The sequence below is a fragment of the Meles meles genome, chromosome 15, assembly GCF_922984935.1.
Source record: "Meles meles chromosome 15, mMelMel3.1 paternal haplotype, whole genome shotgun sequence".
Lineage (NCBI taxonomy): Eukaryota > Metazoa > Chordata > Mammalia > Carnivora > Mustelidae > Meles > Meles meles.
The window spans coordinates 19,286,049-19,313,695 of record NC_060080.1 but is presented as its reverse complement, the minus strand read 5'-3'; the positions used below and the strand labels follow the sequence as shown (position 1 = coordinate 19,313,695).

General features: G+C 37.6%; 1 protein-coding gene across 1 annotated transcript in view; it reads right to left on the bottom strand.

The window, feature by feature from the left end:
• NCOA1 (nuclear receptor coactivator 1) overlaps window positions 1-27,647 on the bottom strand; it is a 184,012-nt gene that overhangs the window by 51,415 nt on the left and 104,950 nt on the right. Inside the window, exons 5-10 of the mRNA XM_045979119.1 lie at window positions 20,256-20,433; window positions 17,745-17,924; window positions 16,382-16,477; window positions 11,751-11,891; window positions 4,285-4,432; window positions 1,614-2,934 (exon numbers count right to left, since the gene is read on the bottom strand). Coding sequence (XP_045835075.1) covers window positions 1,614-2,934; window positions 4,285-4,432; window positions 11,751-11,891; window positions 16,382-16,477; window positions 17,745-17,924; window positions 20,256-20,433 — 2,064 coding nt within the window. The remainder of the gene's footprint in view (window positions 1-1,613; window positions 2,935-4,284; window positions 4,433-11,750; window positions 11,892-16,381; window positions 16,478-17,744; window positions 17,925-20,255; window positions 20,434-27,647) is intronic.

The window sequence follows — 27,647 nt, the reverse complement described above, 5'->3', positions numbered from 1 at the left end:
TTATTAGGGAAATGTAAATTAAAACTATTAAGTATCACTACACAGACCCCAGAATAGCTAAAATTAAAAGACTGACAATACCAAATATTAGCAACAACATGGAACAACTAGATGGAATTCTTTGTATACACTAGGAAAACCGGTGTTACCAACTAAAGATGAACATACACATGTCCTACGATCCTGCAATTCCACTCATAGGCATAAACTCAGCAGAAATGTATGTCCATGTAAGCTAAAACAGATATACCAGGATTGCACACAATGGCATTATTTTATATAGCTGTGACTTTTTAAATTAATTTTAAAGAGTGAGAGTTTTAACATAGTTATTATTCAAAACTGTTTTTCAGCTTAAAAACTTAGTATTAGTTTACTTGTACCAAGAAACTTGAGAGATAGCCTTATCCTCAAAGCGCACACACATACAGAAGTAACCAAAACAGTGTTATTACAAATAGCACACAGAGACAATATGGAGTGCAGAGAGGAAAGAAATGTCTAATGAGGACTAGTGGGGAAGGCTTTAGAGAGATGTCTGAACCGGTTTGTGAAGGATGAGACGTTCAGCAGACACAGAAAGGAGAGCAAGGCAGAAGATGCTTAGGAGAGACATGGCTTATCCCAGGAATGGCAAGGACTTCCACGTGCCTAGAATGCAGTATGCCGGAGGGCAGAACATAAAGCTGGCTCAAGAAATGAAGGACCTATGCACACTAAGTGTGAATCCTGTTTCACAATGGAAAGTCTCATTGACAAGTTGCTTTGTACATACATTTTCAGCTATTTCATACTTGTCTACGTTCTTTCCAAGTAACTTGTAAGCTCCTAGTGGGGAGAGACTATATTTTCTGTTTTTCTTAAATTCCTCCAGGGTCCAGAGTAATTATTCAATAAATGAAGGGGCCTGTTAATTTCACCCCACCCCCACCTAGCCTGAACACAGAGGTTCCTAATCTGTAACAAGTTATGCAAAGGTTTATTTATATTTATTTCTGTTTCAGAATACTCAAAGTCCCAGAATCTCAAAGTCCCTATTCTGATAAAGGTTAAAGGTAATTAGAATCAGATGCGAAGAGAAACAGCCTTAGAAAACTGCTTCAAGGGAAACTAAATAGCAAAGAAAGCCAGACTAGGCTGTCCTGCCCACCTCCTCACACTTCTCTCCCATTTCACTTACATCAGAGGTTCCCCAACTTAGCTGCCCATCAGAGTTCCCTGGGGAGCTTCATAAAAATACAAATTTCTGGGTCCTATTTCCAGAGAGCTGGACTCAACAGGTAGGGTTGGGAGGAGGGGGGCAGGAGAGGTATGTTTAAAAATCTCCAAAGTCGTGAACTGATTTTATAGAGAGAAGCAAATCTCCACTTGCTTAGAATGCCATGTTGAAACTGCAGCCCTCCAAAGTTGCAAAGAGGGCGCCCTGTGATTTCTCAATCACTTTGTCTGAGGGCATCCTGTGATGCTTCAACCATGATACTAACCTTTTAACACATGCCCGAAGGGTAGGACAAAACATAGCCTGAATCCAAATCTGGTTTACGGTTGGCATAAAATACATGAAAAGGAACAAATAACTGTGAATGTTCATCATGCAGCGAGGGATTACCTACCTGGCTCTGGGATTCCAGTTTAATTTCCTCAGGAGCAGGTTTGGTCATTGGGGTTGGGTTTGTGTTACAAGGATCCATCTGTTCTTTCTTTTCCACTTTCACCTTGACGTCATCCAGGCTCAGGTTCGGAGTTGATCGTAAATCTTTCTCGTCTTTATCTAAAAGATATCGTAGGAGCTGATGGTCTTTTGATTCTTTTTTCTTCGAAGCATCCAGTTCTAGTTTTACACTTGAGCTCCCTTGTACCTGTCCAGTCACTGACACAGAAGTTGATGCACTGTCCTTTTTATCAGGCTCAACAGACAGAGTGGTGATGTCCGAGGGGCTACCCTCCTGTAGGAGCCGGTGCAAAATCTTGTGCCGCTCTGTCAGCGAGCTATGGGAGGAGGGGCACGAACCGCTTGAAGAGTTAGCAGAGGCAGAGCTGGAAGAGCCCGAGCAGGACAGGACCTCTTTGCAACTTGTGTCTATATCAGCATGGCGCAACTGCTGCTCTGCAGTCGTTGTCAAAAGCTGCACCAGTTTGTGACTGGTTTGGGAGTATTTATTGTCTCCATCTGAGAGTCTGTCATTGTTATGCAGAAGCCCCGAATCCAGAGGTTTGCCATCACTGGAGCTGTTGTCAGACTGAATCATTTCATTCAAAATGGATGCAATCTCTTTGTTATCTTTGGACTCAGCTTTTGCTGGTTGTATATTTAATCTGCTAGGTGAATTCTGTGAGCTCATCTGCCTGAGGACTGGAGAACTGGCAGAGAAGCCAACGGAGTTATTGGGTCCTTCATTCATGCTCTGTAAAGATGTTACTGGGATGTTTGAGTAAGATCGGTTACTATTATTACAGGCGGTACCTGTCATGCCAACGGGGGAGCTTAATGTTGGAATATTAGGAGGGAACGAATTGTTTGGCATCCTGGGCCTTGGTGCCAATCCAGAACTAACTTGTCTCCTCGGAGACATGAACTGTGCGAGAGATATTCCTGTACCTTCCATAGGAGAATTATTGAGGTTTAAAGAGGGGTTAGTGCTCTGGGAACTGGCCTGTCCCTGGTTTAAGGCAACACTGGCTACAATCTGATTTCCAGGTGAGCATCCAAAACTCCCTTGGCTGTTGCTAGAATTACTATGACTGCTGCTATGGAGGTCTGAGCTCTGTTGGCGGTTTACTCTGGGGGATACCATGTTGTTGCTGGATGGTGGCAATGTGGACGAACGGGCCACACCATGAGCTGGCGAGATACTAGAATTGACGGAGGGGTTTACTCGGGGAATTGATATTCCAGAATTAGTGTCATCTTGAGGAGAAAGACCACTGTGTTCCCTAGGGGGGGAAAAAGACATTATTATTCAAACATCTTCACTGGTTTCCATTAAAATATTTTTATGATGCATATTATAAGCCAAGACCATTAACCTCATTCATATTGCAAGCCATCAAGTAAAGAGCTTCTGTATGACTTTAAATTAAGGAAAAACAATGGACTGTTAGTGCTACTGTGAAATATTAGCACTGCTTAGTAGGAAAACAGTGCTCATGGTCCCATAAATTTGATAATGATTTCAGTTATATGGGAAAGAAATCCTTCTTGGCCTTGGAAAAAATCCAATATATGTACTTTTAAACTTTTCAAAATTTAGTACTAATACTTAACATTACAATAATTTTTTTGGTTGAAAGAGAAACTTCCCACACCTCTGTTTACAAAGTCTTTTATTAATGACTCCCTTGTTACAGCTTTTAAGTATTTCAACTCCAAAGAGGAAGACTGGGTAAGGAAAATACTGTGTCACTGATGTAAAAATTAAAAAGGGTGATATGCAGACATAGCAGATGTTTTGAAAGAGAAATCACAATATGAAAAAAAGAACTGTGCTAATTCCACTCACAAGCATAAATTAAACTAAAATTAGAAAAAAAACAGAATACTGAATTCAGATTTTCATCGAGCTCTTTACTCAAATCCATAATTATGACAACAGATTTGTGACTGGTATTACCATGTTCCAATAAGCAAATATATCAGATGAGGAAAAGATGAAGTGAGGGGAAATGTCTTTGTTTTTGTTTAATGCTACATTTTAAATAGTTGCAAATGTAGGGTTTTGAATAATTCATAAGAAAAAAGAATGGTTCCATGAATTTACCATATATACCAATGTAAAATGTATTTAGAGAGGAGAACAAATTAGAGGCAATGACATTCAAAAATCTCAAGTTGATAGTTTAATGACTTGTAGTTTGAGAAACTGTCAACTTGAACTCAGGAGCCATCGAGTTGCCCTAATGAGAATATAGCACTTTAAAAATAAAAATAACAATATTAACAAACTGAAATCTTTTATAAGAGCAAAGTTCATATATGGACAGCTGGCTATTTTTAGCCATCTTTTTGGTTTTTACCCCTGAAACACATATTTTCAGCCTAACCTTTCCTGTGTTCCTTTTTCTTTCTTCTTCTTCTTCTTCTTCTTTTTTTAAACAATAAGGCTATTGTTAGGCAAAAAAACTATAAAACCCAGTATGGATATAGTGATTATATACTCATCACACTAGCTTAATGCCTAATTCAGAATTTTTGCTTTCTAGCCATCAAGAGTATTAAAAAATTTTCTCTAAGAAGAGATATGTGAACTGACTTATTTCATATGAAGCTCTCCAAATAAGTAGTACCTGTCGATGATATGAATTCCCATGATGAAAGGTTGCATGTCTGGACTTTGAGGGTAGCAAAGTTTACACTTGGTGTGGGCGCTAAGCATTGTCCCATCATTCAATATGAATCTATAGGATGGGCTGGAGGCAGTGCCACGAGTCATCACTGTTTCAAACAAAAGAAAAACCTAGTTAAAATTCTGACACTTGTACTTTGGGCAGAGGAGAGTTACCAAGCCTTATTTCCACCTTGAACCTCATTTTAAATGCCCTCCTAACAGCTGCTTGCTCAGACTCAAAATAAAGAATAGTTCAGACAAAGCAGGTATCTGATGGGTGGGGGGAAATGATTCTGGTTAAAATAGACCACTTGATAACAAGTTTTAATTCAGTACTACTTGAATGAGTGCCTCCTCATATAAGTTAAAATGACAAAGAAACTTCAAACCAGAAAAAAAAGTCAACCTTAATCTTTCCCCATAATGGGACAGTTCTTCAAATTTTATTAAGTGTCCATTAAAAATATCAGGAAGTAACCTTCTCCCTTTCAGAATTACCTCTAACAAGTCTGGTTTTTTTTTTCCTTTTGCTGACTGATTTTTCAACAGCTTTACTGAGATGTAATTCATATAATATAAAATTCACCCTCCATTTCTTTATTAGTTTGTGGAGTCACTTAACTGAAATTCACATTTAATTTTTCACTCAGGAATGTGAATCACTAAGGTCTGTCAAATTAGTGTATTCACATATTATTTTTTATGTTTGAATTTAGTGTCGGAAGCAAATTAAGATAAAGCCGATCATGATTAATATAAAAAACAAAAACTAGGTTAAGGCAGTCAAATCACTATATAAACAACATAATTTACTTTTGTCTTAAAGATTTATTAATAGCAGACAAAAATCTAACCATACTGGTAAGTATTTATTAGATATATAAAGGCTATACCAGACTACTAAGTAAGAAAATGTCACTGATGTTTCAGCAATATAATAAAATTCTATTTTATTAAAGATTTAATAGGTAGATTCAGCTATACCAAGGTTAAAAATCACATTCACGGAAACACAAGAATTACTAGCACAAATGACTATTACGATTTAGCCTGTAATGAATGTTAGTACTGTTTTTCAAAGACATTTCAGAAAGCCTTTCTATTACATTTTAAAGACATATTAAAAAGACTTAAAATGACCAATTAATAAATATTTTTTTGAAACTACATATTACTTTAAGTAAAGAGAAGACATACTCTCTTTTACTGCTTTGGGTGTACCTTATATACTGAAGAGAGCATAATCTGTTATAAATCTATACCATATACAAATCAGACTAGGTACCAAAATTAGGATATAAGCTTAATGGAAAGGATTAAGATTGATGTCCAACCAACCACATTCCTTGCCCATCTGGCAATTTTAGCCAGATCACTGGTACATTTACCAAATATAACACATGGAGAAATTTAGTACCTAATGAAATAATTACCGATGAAAGAGAGTCTTAAATGAAATGGATTATTTTTATATAAGGATATAAATAAATGTTTGCTATAGCAAAACCCTAAAAAAATTTAATGATTCTAAACTGTTAAATCTTTTTAATAGTATATTTTGGAAGATACATCTACAGCAAAAAAGTAGCATTTCAAGATAAATTATTAACCTGGGATAATGATAAAGCTACATTATATAAAGGGCCAGGCAAGATACAGTATTTTTCATGTTATTTTGCTTATGCCATTTTGTCTCTTCCTTCCTCATTGCTTATTGCTCTTTAGGGTCTCCCTATCCTGCTGGAAAATACTGGCTCTTCACTTTTGAGCTACATGGTCACCAGCCACATGGGGCTATTTAAATTTAAAATTAAATAAAATTTTAAATTCAGTTTCTCAGCCACATCAAATTTCAACTACTCAATAGCGACAGGTGGCTAATGTCTCCCATACTGGACAGTACTGTATACATACATACAATCTGGCTTCAACTTACATTTCCAATCCCATTTTTCATTGCTTCCTAAACATTTCCTCTGTGTCACTTTAAATAAAAGATAGATAACTTTACACTTATTCTTCTTCATCAGCTAAAATAAACATAAGGGCTAGTACTGTGTCCTATTCTTGTTTTCCACTCTCCTTGAATCTTGTATGATGCTTTGCATATAAAGTCACCTCGTAAGTACTTGCTGACTGACCCTCAACTTGAATCTCATGTAAATAGATTAATATTGACTTGTGATCAACTACCATAACATTTCTTTAGAGGACAGATTTTAGATCTTAGCTGTGTTCTTATATGCTTATATCTCAGTTTATGTTCTTGCTCTCATAGGAATCTGGACTTAACTTTTGTAATGAAATGTAATGGAAAGAAATTTCTTGATTTGTTGATAAGCCCTATAAAGTGAGAAAGAACTAGAAACTCAGACTAGCATGGGAACATTAAGATACTTGATCCTTAGGTAACCATGCTGTCTTAACTTGGAATTCTATCTATTTCAACTAGTAAAAATTCCAAAATAAAGAACCCCTATTAACTTATATAAGGAAATTACTACACTTTAAGTTTTGAAGTTAGATTATTTATTTTGAATGATAATGTGTGACTTAGCACACATCATAATTCATACAGTCATAATTCATAATTATAACCATAAGTCATAATTCACACACTCCTTTCCTTTGAAAAGGAAAAAAGGTGAGATAAACTAGAGTAAAACTTTAATTATTAGAATTAAGACTGTCCAGTTAACTAGGAGCACAGGGGTGGCTCAGTCATTTAAGACATCTTCCTTTGGCGCAGGTTATGATGCCAGGATCCTGGGATTGAGCCCATGTGGGACTCCCTGGTCCCCTAGGAGTCTGCTTCTCCCTCTCCCTCTGCCCCTTCCCCCGGGCACTCGCACTTGTGTGGCTCACTCTCTTTCTAATAAATAAATAAAATCTTAAAAAAAAAAAAAAAAGACTATCCAGCTAACTAAAATTATTTTTGGTGCTCAATTTTCAGATGGAAAGGTAAACAGGAAGGTAGCATGGATCAATGAAAAAAAACACACGCCTAGAAGTCAGAGTCAGGCTTGAACTCTGACTTTGTCATTTACAACTTCAGGACTTTGTAATGCAAATTAACCTTCACCCAGCATCACTAAAACTGAGCCAATAACGTTGTGAGGTAATATCTAGTATGTAGCCTAGTACATAGCAGATACTGAATGAATATTTCCTGAATAAACACCAAAGAAAAATCAAAGTAAAGAAAAAGCAAAGTACCTATGTCCTGAGTCATATACATATTCAGCCAATCCTTAGATACCATTCACACCAATAGCTTCAATCCCGTATAACAATCATTAATATTTTGAATTAAGACATGAATAAGAAAGCCACAGTTCTTTACAAGATGGCTGATAAGCATTTGTTCCACACACCAAATTTTCCCTACAAATGGATCTCAAGGTTTATTGGAATGTTGTTGATCACAGGTCCTGGCCTCGTTTTCCAAACTAGTTTTCCCAGGTATATAGCCAGCTAGTATTGTGATCCCTGACTCCTGTGCCCATTTCTAAAATTTTTAGAACACTTAGTGGGGAGCGATGGTATTGATGTGGTATTACTGACACCCCAGAAACTCTTCTGGGAACCTTTTAAAATAACAACTTTTTTGTTTTGTTTTCCCCTCCAGAATAGGCCTCAAAAGAGCTATGAAGCAAAGGACACCATTTTCTCTGGTCATAGCAGCTCTAGAGTAGAGCTATTTGGGTTTTTGACTCCACCCAATTTGGTGCCAAGATAACCTCAACAAGCATGCTTTACTGATGTTAACTAAATGGACAGGTATAAAATGTGTGGTAGGGTACTACACGGCAATGCCCGTAGAGATTTCTTTTTCCTTTTGTATTTCCCTAGATATATGCAGAAAGAATGCAACTTAAAAAGGTGTTAATTAAGGTAAAGAAAAAGAATTACCCTTAGATGCTCTTAAGATTTTCAATTACTAATGAGTAAACCCTATTCAATATATCAAAATTTCTCAAAAAGAAAAAAAAATTCATATTTTAAATATTTTCAACAAGACTGACAAAAAAAAAAGATTTCCAGTTAACTCTGTTAATATGGACCATGGAATTAACCACATTACACAAGTCTCAAAGAACATTCTGGTTAATCATTCATATGGGTATGAATGGGTATTTATGTTTTATCGCAATGCTCCCAAACTTCTTGATACTATAAACTCCTTCCAACCGTCTTGTCATCTTCTTAATTAAAATAACTTTATTTTGTGATTATCACGTTAAGATAACAGAAAAGTGAACAAAGTACGATAAAGCCATTTGTAATACCATCACTTGGAGATAACCACTGTGCATATTTTGTGAACCCTCTAGAACTGGATAAACAAACATCCAAGAGTGAGATGGTACTATATCTGCTGGGCTTTGGGAGACTATTTTCCAATATAACACTATATCATGGACATCTCTCAAAGACAAAAAATGATGATCCATTATGTCACTGATAATAGGTAAGCAGAACTTTCAAAAAACTTTCCTAGGCTATATAGAACAATATTCCCATTTCTGCTACTATCCATAAATGCTGATAGATGTCCTACAGGAATAAGTATTCTGCGGGAAAAATAAGTCTAGATAACAAAGTCAAACAGGTACCTTTATGGCAGAACCTCTCAGAAATGTAAATATTTTATATGTCTTATGAATAGTCAAGAATGGGAGACTGAAACATTCCCCAAACTTAATTCAGCATGAAACATTCCTTAGTTACAGCTATTAATATCTTGTGGAATGTAAGTTGATGTTTTCCAGACTTCTCTGTAAGAAAGCACCTTATTAGCTTATAGACTCTGATTCAGTAGTGGGGGTGGAGTCCAGAAATCTGGTTTAACAACTGCCTGGATGAATGTTATCAAGGACCCTGGGGAAGTATTTAACCTAAACCCTTCTTAAAGGAATGGCTCTCAGTTGAACTGAATCTGGGAAACTTTTCCAAACCGTAGACACCTACACAGACCTCCTCCTAGTTTAAAAAGTTGCCCAGGTGATGCTGATATCCATTCCCCCCTAATCTCATTGGAGAACCACAGTTGTAATCTAGTTCATGCTGAATGCCCACATATTTTTGGCTGAAATGTGAGGTTCTTTTTTGTTTTTTTCAAATTTGATCCCAGAAAATAAAATGGTAAACTTCCTTTAAAAGCTGTCTCTGTCAAAAGCAGCTGAAAAGTTAAGCTAAGAACTAACTTAAAGTTTAATGCATTTTAGGATATTCTACCAGTCACTGTCTTCAAAGAGTAATTTAATGGGCAGGGAAATTAAAAAAAGACAGACTCCATCACTACAGAGTTTTACACCTCCCCCAACTCTGAGAGAGCCCAAGGGATCTCGCACTTGATGTACTTAAGCACTGCCTTTGGAAGTTCAGATTCCTGGGCCCTGGCAGGAGATTGGAATTCAGCAGGCAACATCTTTAATAGATGATCCCCATGTGAGTGTTTCATGGACCACTGTTTTCTTACCAGGTTAGACATGCTAAGCATGAAATATCAGAAAAAGATGTGTTTAGTCCAAGTCCATGAACAGTGTTAGGCAAATGGCCCCGAATCTACAAAATTATATAATCAGAGTCACGTGAACTCTGCACAACAGTGTTGAGAAAAATACAAGTTATCTCTGTTGAGGAATGTTTTCTTTCCCCAAAGAAGTGGAAGAAAAGACATGAAGAAATGACTAATGGGGAAGAGGTGTTGAATTATATTTCTTTACATTCTACTCTAAATTGTTTTACTTCATATGTTAATGATAGTTACTTGTTCTAACTTTAACCAATCTGTTTTATAGAGAATTCTAATGGTTTAGAAACACATCAACTATGGGTCAGTCACATCTACAGGGAACCTAGTCAGACAATAAGACAATAATCTAGATCTGCTTTGCCTTGGTGCAAGTATAGGGAAATTATAGGCAAATAAAATTAAGTCTTTCACGTACAGTCTTGGAAGGCCCAACTTATAAAGTTAAGGTAAAAACCAAAGAGCATCATATACTTCAGCATTTTCGGCAATAAATGGAGAGAGTGCTCCAAGTCTCAAACTTGGGCAAAAGTCAAGTGCCATTACTAGCAAGAGGGAGTCACAAAGTCTGCAACCAGTAAATGGCATTAGTTGGTTGTTGTGATGGTTTCCAAACCTGATGTACTTCAGGGTTACCTGAAAACTTATAAAATGTAGGTTCTTGGTCCTATCCTCTGAAATACCATCTTTGGGGAAGGTCTCAGTCTAGTAAGAGGCCCACGGGAGAACTATTAGTCTATAGGGAAGTTGTCCCATGAGTAACCAGACTAGTGAGACTCATATAGATGGCTTCTTGGAAGAAAAAAAAAAAAAAAAAAAAAAGAAATCAAGCTGCTTCCTATCCACATACCACCTGGATATTAAAATGTAACGAATGGAAAATCATCTGTCAAGTTAGAAAGCCTAATGTTACGGGAAAATATTAAAATTAAGAAGGATGATGGAAAAATGAAAAACATTTTAAAATTATTTTTCAGGAAGAGTCACACAAAGAGTCTCTTTCACAAAGAAACTGTTAGTGAATAGAGAATAAATTATAGAGGGAATGAGAATTAGGCTAACATAACATAATTACATGACAATATTTTTAAAGTACATCAAAACCCTCACCTCTGAAACTCTATGAACTTTCTCAAATAATTTTCCCTATGTTTCCTGTAATACTGTTAAGTTCCTTAAAGGCAGAGAATATATTTATCTCCCACAGTACCATATAGCATCTATACAATTATTAATCTCATATGACATATTTTTAATTTGAAACTTCAACCTGAGTCAGGTGATACAGGTACCATAACAGTAATAAAGTAAATCTGTGTGATTCAGATTTCTGTATTATCCAGAAGCCCTTTCACATGCCTGTCCCTGCTGGGAATGACCTTCAAAAGTCAGACGAAATTATCACTTTCTTTTCTGAAGCCATCCTTGATTCTCCAAGTCAGAAGTAATTTTTTTCTTCTTTGGTTATACCTCTGGGTATAAGCCCATGTCACACTAATCTTTAAAGTCATATATTGTCCTAATATCTTTTGAGCTCCTTGAGGGCAAAACCCTGCTTCTTAGTCATCACTATATCCCTGCCACCTGACATAGTGTTCTATGTATGCGAGGAACTTGATACATGTCTTCTGAATGAATGAATGAACGAATGAGTGAGTGAGTGAGTGAGTGACCACCACATGATACCCTTTTCTTTAAAATGTGCATCCCAAATTCAGGATCCACTCATGAATTACTTTGCTTACCCATTTCTTCCTTTCCTAAAACCGATTATTGCAAAAACTGTAATTTGGAGAAAATACTTATCAAGCCATAAGTTCTATATAAATTACTTTAGTATTAATAAAAAGCAAGGTTAATGAAAATAATTATGAGAAAAAAAACTTTACCTTCTTGAAACAGTTGTCTGGCGTAAGATGGTTCTCTGCCCTGAGGTTGGAAAAAAGCATAGATGCATTTCCTCACTAAATCTTCCCAGCCAGTTCTGCCAGCAGCTCTCAGGGAACTAGTATCAATAGAGATGATTTTACCTACATGAAGAATGAAAGTTTCCATTTGTGATAGCCTCTTCATGTAAGTCACCCATATTTCAAAATCGACAACTACATCTAAGAAATTTGTTGCTGCCCCTAAATGCTTATGGACAAAAACATGAATAAACACTATTAATTTTTATTACATATGGTAACAGAGTGTATCACTTACATGATAATAAAAAACTGTTTTGGCCTTGGAGGGTGTATTAGCATATCATATTCTAAAATTCAATCCCAGTCAAGTATTAAAGTCATGCCATAAGGACCTGAAGCTGCAGAGACTAACGCAAATCGAACTCCTCAGGTTTGCTCTCTGGATTCTACTCTCCGTCTACTAATGACTGGATCATTTATTGGGAAAGGAGAGACAGAGATGAAATACATCATTTTGGTTTAAATTAATTTCCAGTAACTAAGTGAAGAGAATATAAGAAAGTAAGCAAAACTTTCCTTTTCTACCTCTTCTTGGGCTGTAGACAACACTGCATTTGACAAAGACTGAAGGCAATAAAAGTTAAATCAGAAAAAGATAACAGCATTAAGATTGGCTAGATATTCTACACACAGAATATATGCTTCATAAACCGTAATAGTGACTTGCTATTATTATCATACTTGAACAAATTTCCTAGATGGCTATGGAAGAATTCAGGTAAATTAATTCCTCAGTTAACCAGGGGCCAATTAATCCAGTTTGGGATTATCCAGATGTTTTATTTTTTTTTCATGCAATTTTATATTAACACAAAATAATATAGGCAAGATATATACGTGTATAGAGTTAGATTAATAAAATGAAAACCTGCAAACCCACCGACCAACTTCAGACCTGGAACATTACCTATACCATTCCATTATGTGTGTCCTCCTCACATGTCACATCCCTCTGTTTCACATTCTCCTGTCATGGCACATCTAAATTGTGTCCCGTTTTTTGATATTACAATGAATGCTGCTGTGAACACTATCTACAGTTTCCATGGTGCATGTGTGTTAGAACTTCTCTAGCGTACAGACATAGGACAGAACTGTTGAGTCATAGGTTATGTGAATACTCAACTTTATAACATTAAACTGTTCCCCAGAAACTTATATAAGAACTACTCTTATTCCAACATCCTCTCCATCACTTGGGGTATTGTCAGGCTTCTTTATTTTTTACAATTACTAGCTGAAAAATGTTTATGATCTAAATTTGTACTATCCAATGAATGAGGTTGAGAATTTTTCATTTTTCCCTCTTCTGTGAATTGCTGATTTTTTTCCCTTATCTTCCCTCTTCTCACAACGAACTCAAATCTGTTGTACTATTTGTGCATCCTCATTTTAACTTATTCCTTCTTTATGTATTTCACTTGGCTTGCCTGGAATGTATTAGGCCTCTTTAACGCAGAGTCTTGAATCTGATAGATCTGAATCAGTCTGATAAGGCTGTTGCCCAAGTCTTGTCATAAATGTAAATGGCAGAAAGAAAAGAAATTTAAACTTAAAGGAATTTTGTTATTTAAGAATGGTTTGGGAAAAGCCTAGTGAACACTTGGCTGCAATTACAGACAATTCTGGATTTTCTAAGAATTATAATTATTTAATCTTTGTCTCTTATTACATCAGAGGTCAAGAGTTGGTTATAGCTGAGAACTGACTGTCACAGGATCTTCACACGCAACAATGCTCCTCAGATGCAATGACAAAGGGAGGGGTATGTGTTCATGTCAGTACTAACCACAAGAAAGCAAGAGCCTAGAACTGCACGATCAGAGGGGAGAAAGTGATTAAATTATCAGCAATGGTAACAAATGACTAGGTAACGCAGTGACTATCTTAGAAGTGGATCATGAATGGGTTGATTTAGAGTACCTCTGCTTGCTAGAGAAAAGTTTAACCAACCAATCCAACTAGTAAGCCACTGTTCAACATTTCTTGGAAGATGATTTTTTTTTTAAGGGATGGGAACCACTTTTAAAAGTGATGTAACTCTAAGTAGAGTTAAAACTACTACTAAAATTTAAGGAATTAAATATCTAATACTTATTGCAACTGGTTTATTATTTTTTTATCTGAATCAATGATATATTTCGATGATAAATAAAACATTATTTACATTTTAAGAACACTTTATATTTCTTTGCCACCTTTCTATTTTCCTTATATTTTACATTTCCTCTGGTATCTTCTATGTAATAAGTGTGTACAGTATAGTGATGTCCTTCTAATAGTGCTTTGGTAGAAGGCAATGCAATATAAAGGAAGAGCTGTATATTAGGGCCTATGGGTGTCTGTTCTCACCAATTAGCTGTATGGTTTTGGAAAGGCACCATTCTATCTTTTGTAAAATGAGTGGGCTAGAGTCCATGATCTCTGAGGTTCTCTCTAGATTTATAATTATTTTATGATTCAGAGCTTAATTTTTAAACTTATACACATCTACTTTAAAATCAGGTACATCTAAGATTTTAATGCTGGGTCCTTGGTCAGGAACAAAACTACCAGTAATAACATTATTCCTATGGGAAAATACAGTCTTCTTTAAAATAAACCAATTTAAGGGGCACCTGAATGGCTCAGTCAGTTAAGGGTCTGACTCTTGATTTCAGCTCTGGTCATGATCTCAGGGTCTTGAGATCAAGCCCTGCATCAGGCTCTGTGCTCAGCAGGGAGTCTGCTTCTCTCCCTCTCCCTCTGCCTCTCGCCCTGCTTGTAATGCTTTCTCTCTCAAATAAATTAAAAAAAAAAACATAAAATAATCCAATTTAAGATTCAATGTATAGAAATGCAATATGAGGAAAAGTTGAAATACATTGTTCCTAAATTATCCTCATAAATTTCAGGCCTCCTTCATCTCCCATATTTATTCAGTGACCAGACTTCCACTCTTTCCAGCAAGCTTTCATTCTGCTCACAAGCCCTTACTTGGTTTTATGGACGCAAAAGACCAGGTATATTTTTCAGTAAACCCTATTCTTCCCCCATGCATTAGTATTTTTGGTTTTCAATAAAGATTATTCAATTTTTCCAGAGCTGTACATTGGTGGGAAATGGAAAAGGACATGTAGATGGTAGACTCAAAAGGGAAGGAAGGAAGTTATGGTGAGGGATAATTACCATGCGCAGATGCTGTATCTCCAAGTCCTAGACATTCTCTTTACTATGCTCTATTATTCATGCTAATTTATCCCCACCTACTCTTCAGTAAGAGCAGCTGGGAGCTTATCTTTAAAAACACAAGAATAAAAGCACACAATAGGAATATTAAGTTTCTGGGACTAAAAACTAGTAAATATTGTAACAAATATTAATACATGTTATAAATAATGATAAGGGTCAAAAAGTACTTTAAACCTAAACTTTCACAAAGAATAAAATCCAGCAGAAATGATTTTAAAAATCTTGATCTGCTAAAAAATATCTGAGGTATTGATCCCTATTTTAAAATGAGAGAAGTGATTGATACATAAGTAACTGATGTAAAAGTATGAAACTTGATGTGTTAACGTGAAGATAGGATTACATAACGTATAAAAAATACTATAGAAAATTGTAAAGGACAATAATAATTTGTTTTGGCTGAAAATCAAATCTGAAGCAGGCCTTTATAGAGAGGGCCTTCTTCCTGGCACTCACTTTTGGGCACTGCTGCCCTTCTTTTGGTTCCTCTCATGCACTTGTCTGTTTTTCCACAGGCCTCTGCAGCTAGCTCTCCTTCCTCAATCAAGAGCTCTCATGCTGCACCGTGACCCTCCTTGCCGCCTCTTCCACACTTTGCAGAGTTGGCTCCTCCTCATCTTTTGGAGCTTAGGGCTCAATATCAGCTCCTCAGACAGGCACTGGCTCACCAGCTAATTTAAAAGTAGGTTCTCCCTATTAGTTTGCCTTTTCCCATCTCACACCCTTTCCATCATAAAATGTACCACAATTTGTAATTGCATTGTTGATTTTTGCTCAGCTATGTACACCCTGAGCAGTCACACACAGTGACAGGCGCTTCCAGGCACTTAATCAGTATGTGCTGAATACATTTAAAGAAAAAGAGGAGAGGAAAAAGAAATAACCAGATCCACTGAAGCATAATTTTAAAACCACCAATCTACCTTTCCAAATTTCTTTAAAAATCTTATTCCATGATTACGAAAAATAATTTATAACCAAAACAGTATGTGAATAGTTATAATGTTCTCCCCAGCACCCTGCCCATGACAATGATTACAACACCTAAAATGCACAAGACGAATGGGGTGCCTGGCTGGCTTGGTCGGGGGAGCGTGTGACTCTTGATCTTGGAGTTGTGAGGCTGAGTCCGACACTGAATGGAGATTACTTAAAAGTAAAATCTTAAAAAAAAGTTAATACAATAAAATATAAAGTGCCCAGGATCAAGACCATCATTTAAAATATTTTCTGTGTAAGACGAGTGAACAGAAGCTGAATAGCAGACAACAGAAGGACACAAAATTTTGGATGTAAATTCTAAATTCTGCAGTAAATACCTGTAGTATCTTGCTTGGTCATAAAGGATTCTACACCTGTAACAGCCGGAGGCCGAGGTAACCGCCGTGCAATACAAATCAGACAGGACTGGAAATCTGCCCAAAACAAGAAAGGGAAGTTGAAGAAGAGAGGGCAGAAAACAGTTCAAACCCATCATTTGCCATTAATGGTTTCCATAAAACAACACATGTTATAGGACCCAATACTGGAGTCATTCTGATCTAATAATATAATACTAGACATAAAATTCCTGGTAACCAAAAACTGGCAGCCCTGGGTAGAGATCTAGTTAGCATAAATTATCCCTTTGCACTGACTGTTCAGACAAAAACCAGAGGAGACGGACACATCACATGTACTTGGGTGATATCAACTTGAAGAAGTAGTTTTCACTAGATTTAAGGAACACAGTGATTTTTTTAAAATATAGTTTTTAGTCAATTTCCTGTATTTATCACTACTTAATGGCTACAAACACTATTCTTATAACCATTGTGCAGATAATAATTACAATATGAGAAACATATTTAACTCTTTCTGAAGAAGCAATTATTTTGCTCTTGATGGAGGACTTCATATTTTAGGATCTATAGTTTTTTCGAAGTCCCATTTCCAATTTTTTTGAGTGCTACACAGCTGAACATGAGCTTCAATCATATCAGACAGACTGGCACTGGCATGTATAATTTTGTAAAAAATCCTCAGTTGACTGCGGCACCCATTTGCAGGTGAAACCTACTACATGCATGATTAATTTCTCATCTTCTACCTTCCCCAGTCCTTACTCCAGTTTCCAGTTTGTGGTGCTCTTTACTTAGCTCAGACTGGCTCACGTGCAGAACCCATCCGCTATCATACACTTGACGAATGCCATGTTGATACCATGTTCGTATTAGAGCTTCAGCTGTGTTTTCTTCTGTTCATACGCTTTCTCCTTGTAAATTACCTTGTATGGCCTCAAAAATGCTAACTCTATTCTCCAATGTTCCCCACACTCTAAACTTGAAACTTTCTAAAAATCAGAGCTGTTCAACAGCCTGCTGCATCTGGTACATTTCCAACTGGCAGCAGTTAGCTACGTCTCTTATTTCTAGGCAGCAAGTTGGTTTGAATTTGACATTTTAGTGGGAATGCCAGCTTAAAACTGAGAGCGTGGGGGCATTTTAAAGGGGTGATTCTAGATGTTGGCAACTTTCTTCTTAAGTATTGGGAAATAACACAGTAAGATGAATAGCCACTATGATGCATAATATAGTGGCCAAAACTACTATCTGAAAAAGGCTGTTTATAATCAATTACCTTCCTGATCTTTAAAGCCATGGAAAAAGCGAGCAAAGCCCTTAACATCACCCTTCGTTTTACCTTCTCCATCCTCTTGAATTGATTTTGGCTGTGACACAGTGAAACACTGCATGACTTCATAGCGCTGGCACGCTTCTTGGTTCTCAGTGCCGGGCTCATCTGGAGGGTGAATTAGCATCCTGCAGTTAAAGGTATGGCTGTTTCGTCGTGTTGCCTCCTGAGGCCATGGAACTCCATTTACTGTGGAAGAAAAACTGATTATATGTCTGCGAATAGGGTGAAGAACTCTGAGGATACAAAGACATACATTTAGCCATCTGCTTTATTAGATATTCAGATTAAAGACAGATCTCTTCGCATTTAACATTATCCTGAGGCAACAGGATACTTATCTTCCTTAGCAAATCTTAATGTCTACCAATTACAAAAGTGCAAAATTTCTAAGAGATACAATTGTATAGGATTTCCCCCCTCAAAAATAAGACCTAATGTATTCTTAATTCTTTAGCAGTCTTTAAAAAAAGTTAAAGACAAAAATAATAGCTTACACTCTTTTACTCAGATTTTTTATAGCAGTTAATTAATGCACTTTTCCATTTGTTTCTGTTACACCTTGGAATGGATGTAATCATTGTATTACAATGATGTGAATGGATGTGAATCAATTGTATGATTGGAAACCAGAGACCCATTGTTAAGCAGGAATACATACCTGCCAGGTATGTATTCTTAAGGATGGGCTTGTGAAAATGTGCACCTCTTTGGGGAGAGGATTCAAAGTTTCTCAAAGGAGACCGGGACTCAAAAAAATATTTAGACTAGACAGAGACCAACCTTGGCTTCTTAATGACCATTCTTCTCACAAACCATTCTTCTCATCCTCAAATATAGTGGGTAGTCAATAAGTTATTACATAAAAATTGGGGGGCCTGGTTGGCTCAGTTGGTTAAGCTTTTGATTTCAGCTCCGGTCATGATCTCAGGGTCGTGAGATCAAGCCCTGTGTCGGGCTCCTCACTGGGCATGGAACCTGCTTAAGATTCTCCCTCTCTCGGGGTGCCTGGGTGGCTCAGCGGTTAAAGCCTCTGTCTTCGGCTCAGGTCATGATCCTGGGGTCCTGGGACCAAGCCCCGCATCGGGCTCTCTCCTCAGCCGGAGGCCTGCTTCCCTTCCTCTCTCTCTGCCTGTCTCTTTGCCTACTTGTGATCTCTGTCTGTCAAATAAATAAATAAAATCTTTGAGGGAAAAAAAAAAGATTCTCGATCTCTCTCTGTACCCCTCCCCCTCACTCCCTCCCTCTCTAAAAAAATTAAAAAAAAGTTATTATATAAAAATGATTGTTAAAACATGAATGTTGCCTGATTTGGTATAAGAAAAGTGAATTCAGTTATAGACAAGATGTCTGTCTATTTCATGTAATCTTCACTGTGTGATGGGTCACTACTGTCCAGTTAACAATGTTATATTCAAACCATGGTGGCAGTAAGAGGGTTTTATAAGGCTCTTCTCTCACCATTTGCAACAGTTTTCTGACTTTATCCTCTGCACTGAACCTCCTTCCTTTTTAGTATCTCATCAGCCTGTAACTGTTAGAGGAAATCATGGAAACAAACCTATACTGGAGGAAGGAGTCTTGGTTTTGTTATGAGCAAGCTGTGAGGTTTGAGTTAATTACTTTATCTTTGTACCATCTTTAAAATAAAGGAATCTGCTATATTATCTCTCAAGTCATTCATGCTCTAAAATTCTGTAACAAAACACATAAGACCCCTTGATAATTCCAATATCAAACTAGTGATTTTAATAGAAATAACCATTTCAGGCCCTCAGGTACTATAAACACACACTACTCTTTTTCAAAGAAGAAATAAAACTTCCATTCTATTGAGTGAACAATATAGAAAATAAAGAGCTACAGATAACATTTTATTTGCATGTGCAGTTTAGTTATACAGAATTTCTACTCAAGGCCCTCCCCTTACTTTTAGAGCACACACAGGCTAAGGAATAGGCACAGGGTTTAGCAAATGGAACAGAGGTTGTAAATCAGACCCCATCCGTCCTCTCAGCTGGGCTCCTCTGTCAGCAAACAATCTGTCCAACCATACTGGAAACTTCTGTGTTGAAAATGCTTATATCCAAAAATGTTCATTTTAATAAATACATAATATGACAGAATATTTTTCCCTCCCTCCCTCCTCCCTTCTCCCTTTTTCTCTTGAGCAGGGTGGTGGGAAGGATATACATTTGTTTCTTTCTTGGATATAATCGAAATTGAAAACGAAGGTAATTTCAAGAAGAAGCTTCTCGTGGCAAGGCAGCTGACTGCTCTGCTTCTTCCTACCGTCATGACTAGGGCATAGTGAGAAGAGGATAAAAGGAGTGCTCTCTATCAACTATTTGAGGATACTATCTCTTCATATTTACAAATCAGGCTGAAATGAAATTTAAATATTTTTAATATGTTATAACATATTCTAGAATAATACTATGTACTATAAATATAATAATTGCATAATGGGGAACAAAGCTACAGAGAGTTCATATTCTTTTAAAAAACATTGTTTTGTACCTAGTGATTTTGGGAGCAGATTCTTCACAAATTCTGCATGATCCCCCACATGCAGTATGCTGTAGACACTGGTATTCATTAATTCCTCCTGATTGTAACCCAAGTAGCTGGTCACATTCTCTGACACAAACACAATTCTCCCTTCACAGTTCACAACAAAGAAAAATCCATCCAAAGCCTGCAAAGCCAAAAAAAAAAAAAAAAAAAAAAAAGATTTAGAGATTAGGAGGTTAAAAAAATAAAAGAAAAATAAACATATACATATCTCTATTGAAAAAGGGATCAGAAATATATATCAAATTAGAAGAAAGAGGGAGCCTGAATAGAAGATTTAATATTGCATGTTTTCTGTAGAAGGGGCAGGATTTTAGAACAGACTATACAGTAATCTTCAGCAGGCATGAATGAGTGTTATCAACCCTCTTTCTCAGAGAGAAACTTTATGGTAGCAGATGTGAAGCAAGTAACTGGTATTAACGTAGTCATAAACATCTCTAAACTATAGGTTAAGAGCTGGTCTCTACCCTCAAAGAACTTGGGGTACGGTGGTAGAGAGACATAAATATAATAAAATACCAGTAATGCAGTGTCAGAGTCATACACCAAATATTCTATGAGCACAAAGAAAGATACCGAACTTGAGGTTGGGTTGAGAGACAAAGAGAGGCTCTTTACAGACCACTGAGTTCTACAGAACATAGTGGAGGAGCAGAAGAGGAATAAGTGAAGAACATTCTAGGCAGAGGGGACAGCGTGACACATTAAGGAACAAAAAAAGCAATTTAGAGTTGCTGGAGTACATGGTACAAGACAGGCTCATGCCAAGAAATAAGTTTGGAGAGGTGGTTAAGAGTCAAATCTGAGGGCCTCCTATGCTCTGATACAGAACTTAGGGGTCTCAAAAAAGAAATACAGTATTCCCTAAGGAGAGCATTAAATCCTAGAGATGGAGGAAAAAGTTAGAATCTCTGTTTATAGTGTAATCTAAAAATATAAAGAAGAAATTAAGCTTAATAAACCATACTGACACCCTGATACCTCAACTCAGTCCAGACAGTCACATATCACAAACCATGGATCCGGAGAGAAGATCCAGAATGCAGTGGTTGACAGTGGCACCTCACGTATTTGTCATCATTCCACTTATTGTAACATATTGCAATTTACTTGCTATAGGATATGTATAAGCAGTAAAGACAAAATCTTTAGAAAGTAGAACATTTATAGGATTCTATAAAAGATGTAAAATGACCATGAAAATCCTCTGTATCACACACATTTAAGTGTGCTAGTTATCTGTGGCAAAATTCTTTTTTTTTTTAAGATTTTATTTATTTCTTTGACAGACAGATCAGAAGTAGGCAGAGAGAGGAGGAAGCAGGCTCCCCGCTGAGTAGAGAGCCCGATGCGGGGCTCGATCCCAGGACCCTGAGATCATGACCTGAGCTGAAGGCAGAGGCTTTAACCCACTGAGCCACCCAGGCGCCCCTATCTGTGGCAAAATTCTTAAAAGAGCTAACAATGTCATTGGCTATTCATTTTTCTTTTTAAAAAAGGCAAGTGTCCCAAATTTGCTAACCTATTCTATGACGAGGAGTGGTTGTGATAATAAGTTTCCTAGCAGATGTTTTCCAAATAACAAACACACTTAATTTTGTCCCTCCAGGGTAAAGATAAAATTTAAACAATGAATAAGAAGGAAACTTCCTTTCAAGAAGACATTTACACTACAGAGACAGCAGGTGAAAATGCATGTTTTGAAATGTTACTGTAGTTGTGACTTTGTCACCAAAATGATGAAAATTATTTGTAAGAATTCTCTTCTCAGTTGAAAAATTTTAAAACAGGACTTTTTACCTACTCAAAAATCTTCCAGTTTCAGTGGGGTTTAAACTCTGTTTTTAAATGTGAAAATACAACACCTTTTGATTACTTTGGAAGAATCACTGCTTGAGATCAAGGAAGATGGAATTTCAATAAAAACCTAGGGATGTAGTTAATGATCTAAAAATCTCACTCCAGATAAACCCTTTGCTGACCTATTTCATGTTTAGAAGAGCACAGAAAAGCACCCTCATTTCTAACTAACTGTTGTTTTGTTTCTTTAAGTCAGATTAGCTACAAATTTCATAGCAGGTGATCAATACATCATTTGTTTTGTAGTTTATGTGAAAATAGGAACAATGGAAATACAGATATATCAATTTTTTAAAAGTAGACTTAAAAATTATTTAAATTGTTCTTAGCTATTAACTGAATCAGCATAAATACAATTTCACTTAATTTATTTTTGGTCTCTTAAAGGAGTTTAATAAAGAACAGTGCAGGTATAACTGTCATAGTTTAGAGCAAGAAACAGTATTGAAATTGACATCAAAGACAGGCAAGCAAAACCTGGATATTCTATGGAGAACCTATGGCAAAGGTCACACCACTCAGCTTCTTTAGCACTACTTTCTCCCTTTTATCACCTAGTTTTCAGGGCATTCTTCTTGGTTCCTCCCTCTCTGCCTCCCCAGTGACCCTGTTTATCCTCAAAGCCACAGCTACTCTCTTCCTTGCTTTCTTCACTTTACATGTCTGTCTCTGGTATCTCTGGAAGTTGCCTGCTATCTGCAGAGCGAAGAGGAGAGAACAAGACCCACTTCTGGGGTCATTTCTGTCCAGTCTGAAGATTAGCCAACGGTGGGCTCAGCATCCAGCATCAAAAAGACCTTTGGATTCACCCGGACTATTTGCTGCATTTTTAAAATCCAAGGGACTTAAAAGCTCTCCTTCATTGTAGTACGGCTGGAATCCCTGTAGTATCCTTTCCACAGACCTACTGGGGCTTCTCCAAGTTCTCTTCCCATTGACTGTACCTGACTTCACTGCCAGGCTGGGAAGTTATTCTAGTAACTGGCCTCTGGAATATGCAGCTGATCAGCCTTACAGGGAGTGCAGAACTTTCACCAGGTCTCTGTCTGGCCTCAGTTACATGGACTTGTCGTTTCCTCTGTGAAGTCTGGGGCATCATGTTTCTTTTGAGCTTCCCCAGAAAAGGCTGGCTGGGAAAACAGGTCTATAAAGGCTCCCTCGTGGTTGCAGAGTTGTCCTGCTGACCCTATGCCTGGGATGCAGACAGCCTGTCTCTTGCTGGAAATGCCTTTTTTTTTTTGTTCTTGTTTTTTAATTACAAATTATATATGTACTTAAAAAACTGCTTAAGTATGAAAATGAAATAGTACAAGATCTGGGGAAGTCTCACCCCCAAGAGACTGGTAACATTTCAGGGAATACTTTTTGAGACTATTTCTATGAATATACAAACATCTCTAATTTCTTCAAGTATGACTGACTAACACAATCCGCTGATACTCGCTCTTATTCTACAAGTTTCCCCTCATATGTGCGTATAATTAACTTCCAAGTGTGCTTCTGGGAAGGAATCTTCTGTTTCTCCATGCCCTGGAGAAACTGAGCTATGTACAGATGATAACCGTCCATCCATTCAGCACAACATCAGCAACCTGAGGGGGGTTCTCTCCTGACCCCCCCAGTGTCTCACAGGAGGGGTCCATCTGGCCAAGGCTTCTCACAGGGCCTTGGTCTTACATAACCCCACAAGGTTCACTATCACCTACGTGCCAGTTAACAGGCAAAAATTTTGGAGATAAAACACACAATCCTCAGCAATTCTATCATCTCTAAAGGGGAAAAAAAAGCACACACAGTACACATAGTTATACAGTACGAAGAGGAATTCAAAAAGGTTATGCACAGAGTGAAGCACTCGAAATGGGTAAAGGAATGACTGTCATAGGCACAGACTCCTGGGAGGAGAGAACACACTATGCCCGAGCCAAGTCTTGAAGGACACTGAGTAGTAACTCAGGTGGATGAGGGTTGGAGAGGACATTCAAGACAGAGGAAGCAGTTCAGAGGTTAAAAACAAAATCTCCTTGTATGCACTTGTTATATTTTTGTCATATATAACAGTAAAATGTGTTGGTTTTTTTAAATCTTCAAGAAAAGCAAAAAAATAAGGAATTTATTCTAAAGGCAATGGGCATTTTCTTGAAGGCCATGTTTTTAAGCACAAGAATGACATGATCTGCTTTTACAAAGATCCTTCTGGCAGTAGCTCTGGCAAGCAGACTGGAAGCAACTACAGTTGCAAAGCTATTGTGATACTCCAGTTCCACTGAAAGCCTGAATGAAGGCAACGGCAGTGGAAGTGATAGGAGAGAATTTGACATAGGCAGGACAAACAGTATTTGGTGACCTCTAGCAGCTCGGGGAATGAAGATTTGGGGTGATCCTTCATTAATGATTTAAGGTTTCCGGTAGATAAGTCTCTTTCCCTGAGAAAGGGGATCAAGGAGTAAAGAAATCTACTCTTAATTATTTTACTCTTTTTCCCCATTTTTAAGCAGGAGGTAAGAGGACAGGTTATAAATTTAGTTTTAGAAATGTTGTATTTGAGGGGCGCCTGGGTGCTCAGTGGGTGAAGCATCCGACTCTTGATTTCGGCTCAGGTCATGATCTCAGCGTCGTGAGAATGAGCCTCACATTGGGTTCACAACGGGCATGGAGTTTGCTTAAGATTCTCTCTCTCACTCTCTCTCTGCCCCTCCTGCCCCCGAACTCTCTTCCTTTCTCTTAAAGAAAAAAAAAGATGTTATATTTGAAATGACTAAGCAACATTTAGAAGGGGATGTTAAGAAGGCAGCAAGATATAGTGAAAGAGAAACTGAAGAGAGATCTGGGTTAAAGATAGACATTTGCAATTTACAGGTACATATGATACCATTTGGTTTTTTGTTTATTTGTTCTTAACTACAATCATCTTTTCCCCTTCCAAAGAATATCTGATTTCTTTTGGGGAGTTACTTCTTCCCCATTAAATAAGGTCTCATGAGATTCTTAATCAGGCCATTGGGAGACTTCCAGCCTAACTGGGAACCTTGAGGAGAATTGCAGAGAGAATGAACAGAGCTGGGATGCATTCATTCTAACAGCAGGGCACTGCCCAGATGCATCGAAGAGACCATTTGTATTGTACCTGCTTCCTAGCCTCCTTAAGATGCTTTGGTTTCATCTTATTCCCAAGCATTGTTCTGTGCTATCCAAACAGCACTCCAATAAATGCACATGCGCTAAATTTAGTCACCATTGGTGTCGCCTGAAAACCAAGAACCCTAATTGATAATTTACATATACTTACATGTGCACACGCATACATGAATACATCAGAGGACACATAGATGTAGATGAAACGGCCCAGGAAATGTGCACAGAGTAACAAAAAGGAAAGGAGCCAAGGCCAGAACCCTGAAGGATACTAACATTCAAGAGGCAGTTAATGAAAGAAATATGAGGGAGAGGCTGAGGAGTAGCCAGAGAGGAGAGAGTTCTGTCAAGGAGGCAATACAGTTTTAAGAAAGAGGTATTGACAGAGAAAGACAATTGCCATATGATGTCTCTGATATGAAGAATTTGAGAGGCAGGGTGGCGGGTAAGGAGGTAAAAATGAAACAAGAAGGAATCGGGAGGGAGACAAACCATAAGAAACTCTTCATCTCACAAACTAACTGAGGGTTGCTGGGGATTTAGGGGTAGAGAGAGGGTGGTTGGGTTATGGGCATTGGGGAGGGTATGTACTATGGTGAGTGCTGTGAAGTGTGTAAACCTGGTGATTCACAGACCTGTACCCCTGGGGCAAGTAATACATTATATGTTAATAAAAATAATTAAAATAAAGGAAGGAAGGGGGACTGAGTGGTAAATGGCGTCAAGAGGCACAAAGCAATGTAAGGAGTGAATGCACGAGCACGGTATAGGGAGACCCTATGACTAAAACAGAATTTTTCTGGGGAAGCAATGGGAGATAAGGAGCTAGAGTCAGATAACGCAGAGCTCTGAAGAAGAGGCAGAGGAGTGCAGACAGCAGAGAGCAACAGACCATCAGGACAAAAAAAAATGCATGAGTACTTGCTACGTGTCAAGTAACAAATACTTGTTGAATAAATCAAGTCTAATTCCACTCTTCCTTTAAATGTGAGGATATTACCTCCAATATCTTCATTCTTAACTCATGCTACTTTATGTTTAAAAGGGGAGGGAAGAGAATAACTGGGAAACTGGCTGGCAAGAATTTCTCAGAGAATGGTTGGTATTTGGTTACTTTTTAGATGTGCACATCTCCCATCTAAGCAAGTCCCTCTAGACCAATGCTGCCAGAGAGAACTTCCTGTCATTGCAGAAAGTTCTACATCTGTGTGTCCAATATAGTAGTCACCAACCACGTGTGGGCACTGAGCAGGTTAAACGTGGCTGGCGAGGCTGAAGCACTGAATTTCTCATTTTATTTAACTTTGAACAGCCATGTGTGGCTAGTGGCTATCTTACTGAACGGTGCAGCTCTAGACTGCGGTCTGAATGAACCCAAGGAGTGTCATGGTGGCTTTTCACCCCCTCTCCTGGCTGCCCTGGATTAGACTCTATACAAAGTTTAAGGCGATGAAGATGAGATTGGGGGTACAGAAGGCGGCACAGAAAAAGGTGCTGTTGGAGGCAACTTTGAAGTCTGTAAAAGTTAGTAATTCTATTTTGCAGTAGCTCATTAATAGAGCTCATTAATAAAAATACTATTAGCTCCCTAAAGTCAAGAACCTAAATACATTTCTATTCTGAGGTTTTGGAATTTCTAATTTGATGTGCATTTTCCTATTTGAAACTGCTTGCCCCATGATACCTAACTCATGTGCAACTCTGAGCCACAGCTTTCCTTGGATTCACAGTGGTTTTCAGGGTAATAATTTCATCAGCTAAAAGAAATAATTCCTACTTTATTTTCTTTTTATAGTAGCTTTGAGTGGACGTTTTCCTGTCATTTTCTCTTCATGCTAAAGTGTTGTGGATTTTGCTCACACAGCAATAACGAATGTTTATATAAAGTAAAGTAGCAGCAGTAATACTCTCTGTCTCCAGTCGTGCTGTGTTCGGGCTGTTGATAATCTGCTTGCTGTCCATGTTGATCTCTGTGGTCTCTCAAGAACCTGGGATAAAGCTAGGATTTAAATGATCGCCATTTTCCTACAGGAACCCTAGAAATCTCGAGAACCTGTACACCTTATACTTACTAGTATCTCAAAAGACATTATATGTAGAAAATAATATAATATTTAATGAATTGAAAGGAGTCCTGAGGCTAGTTTTAAATTTTAGGGCACTGAGAAGGCAGAACCCACACAGAAAAACTAGAAGTTATGAAAAGTCTAGCCTATCAACATCCTGTAGGAGAGAGAAGATAGGCAGTAAATGCTAAGACAGATCTGGTCTCCAGGAAGGCCAAGGGTAACCAAGCAGTGGACCAGTGACAGGTACCCAGCAGGGCAAAGAGATGGAAGT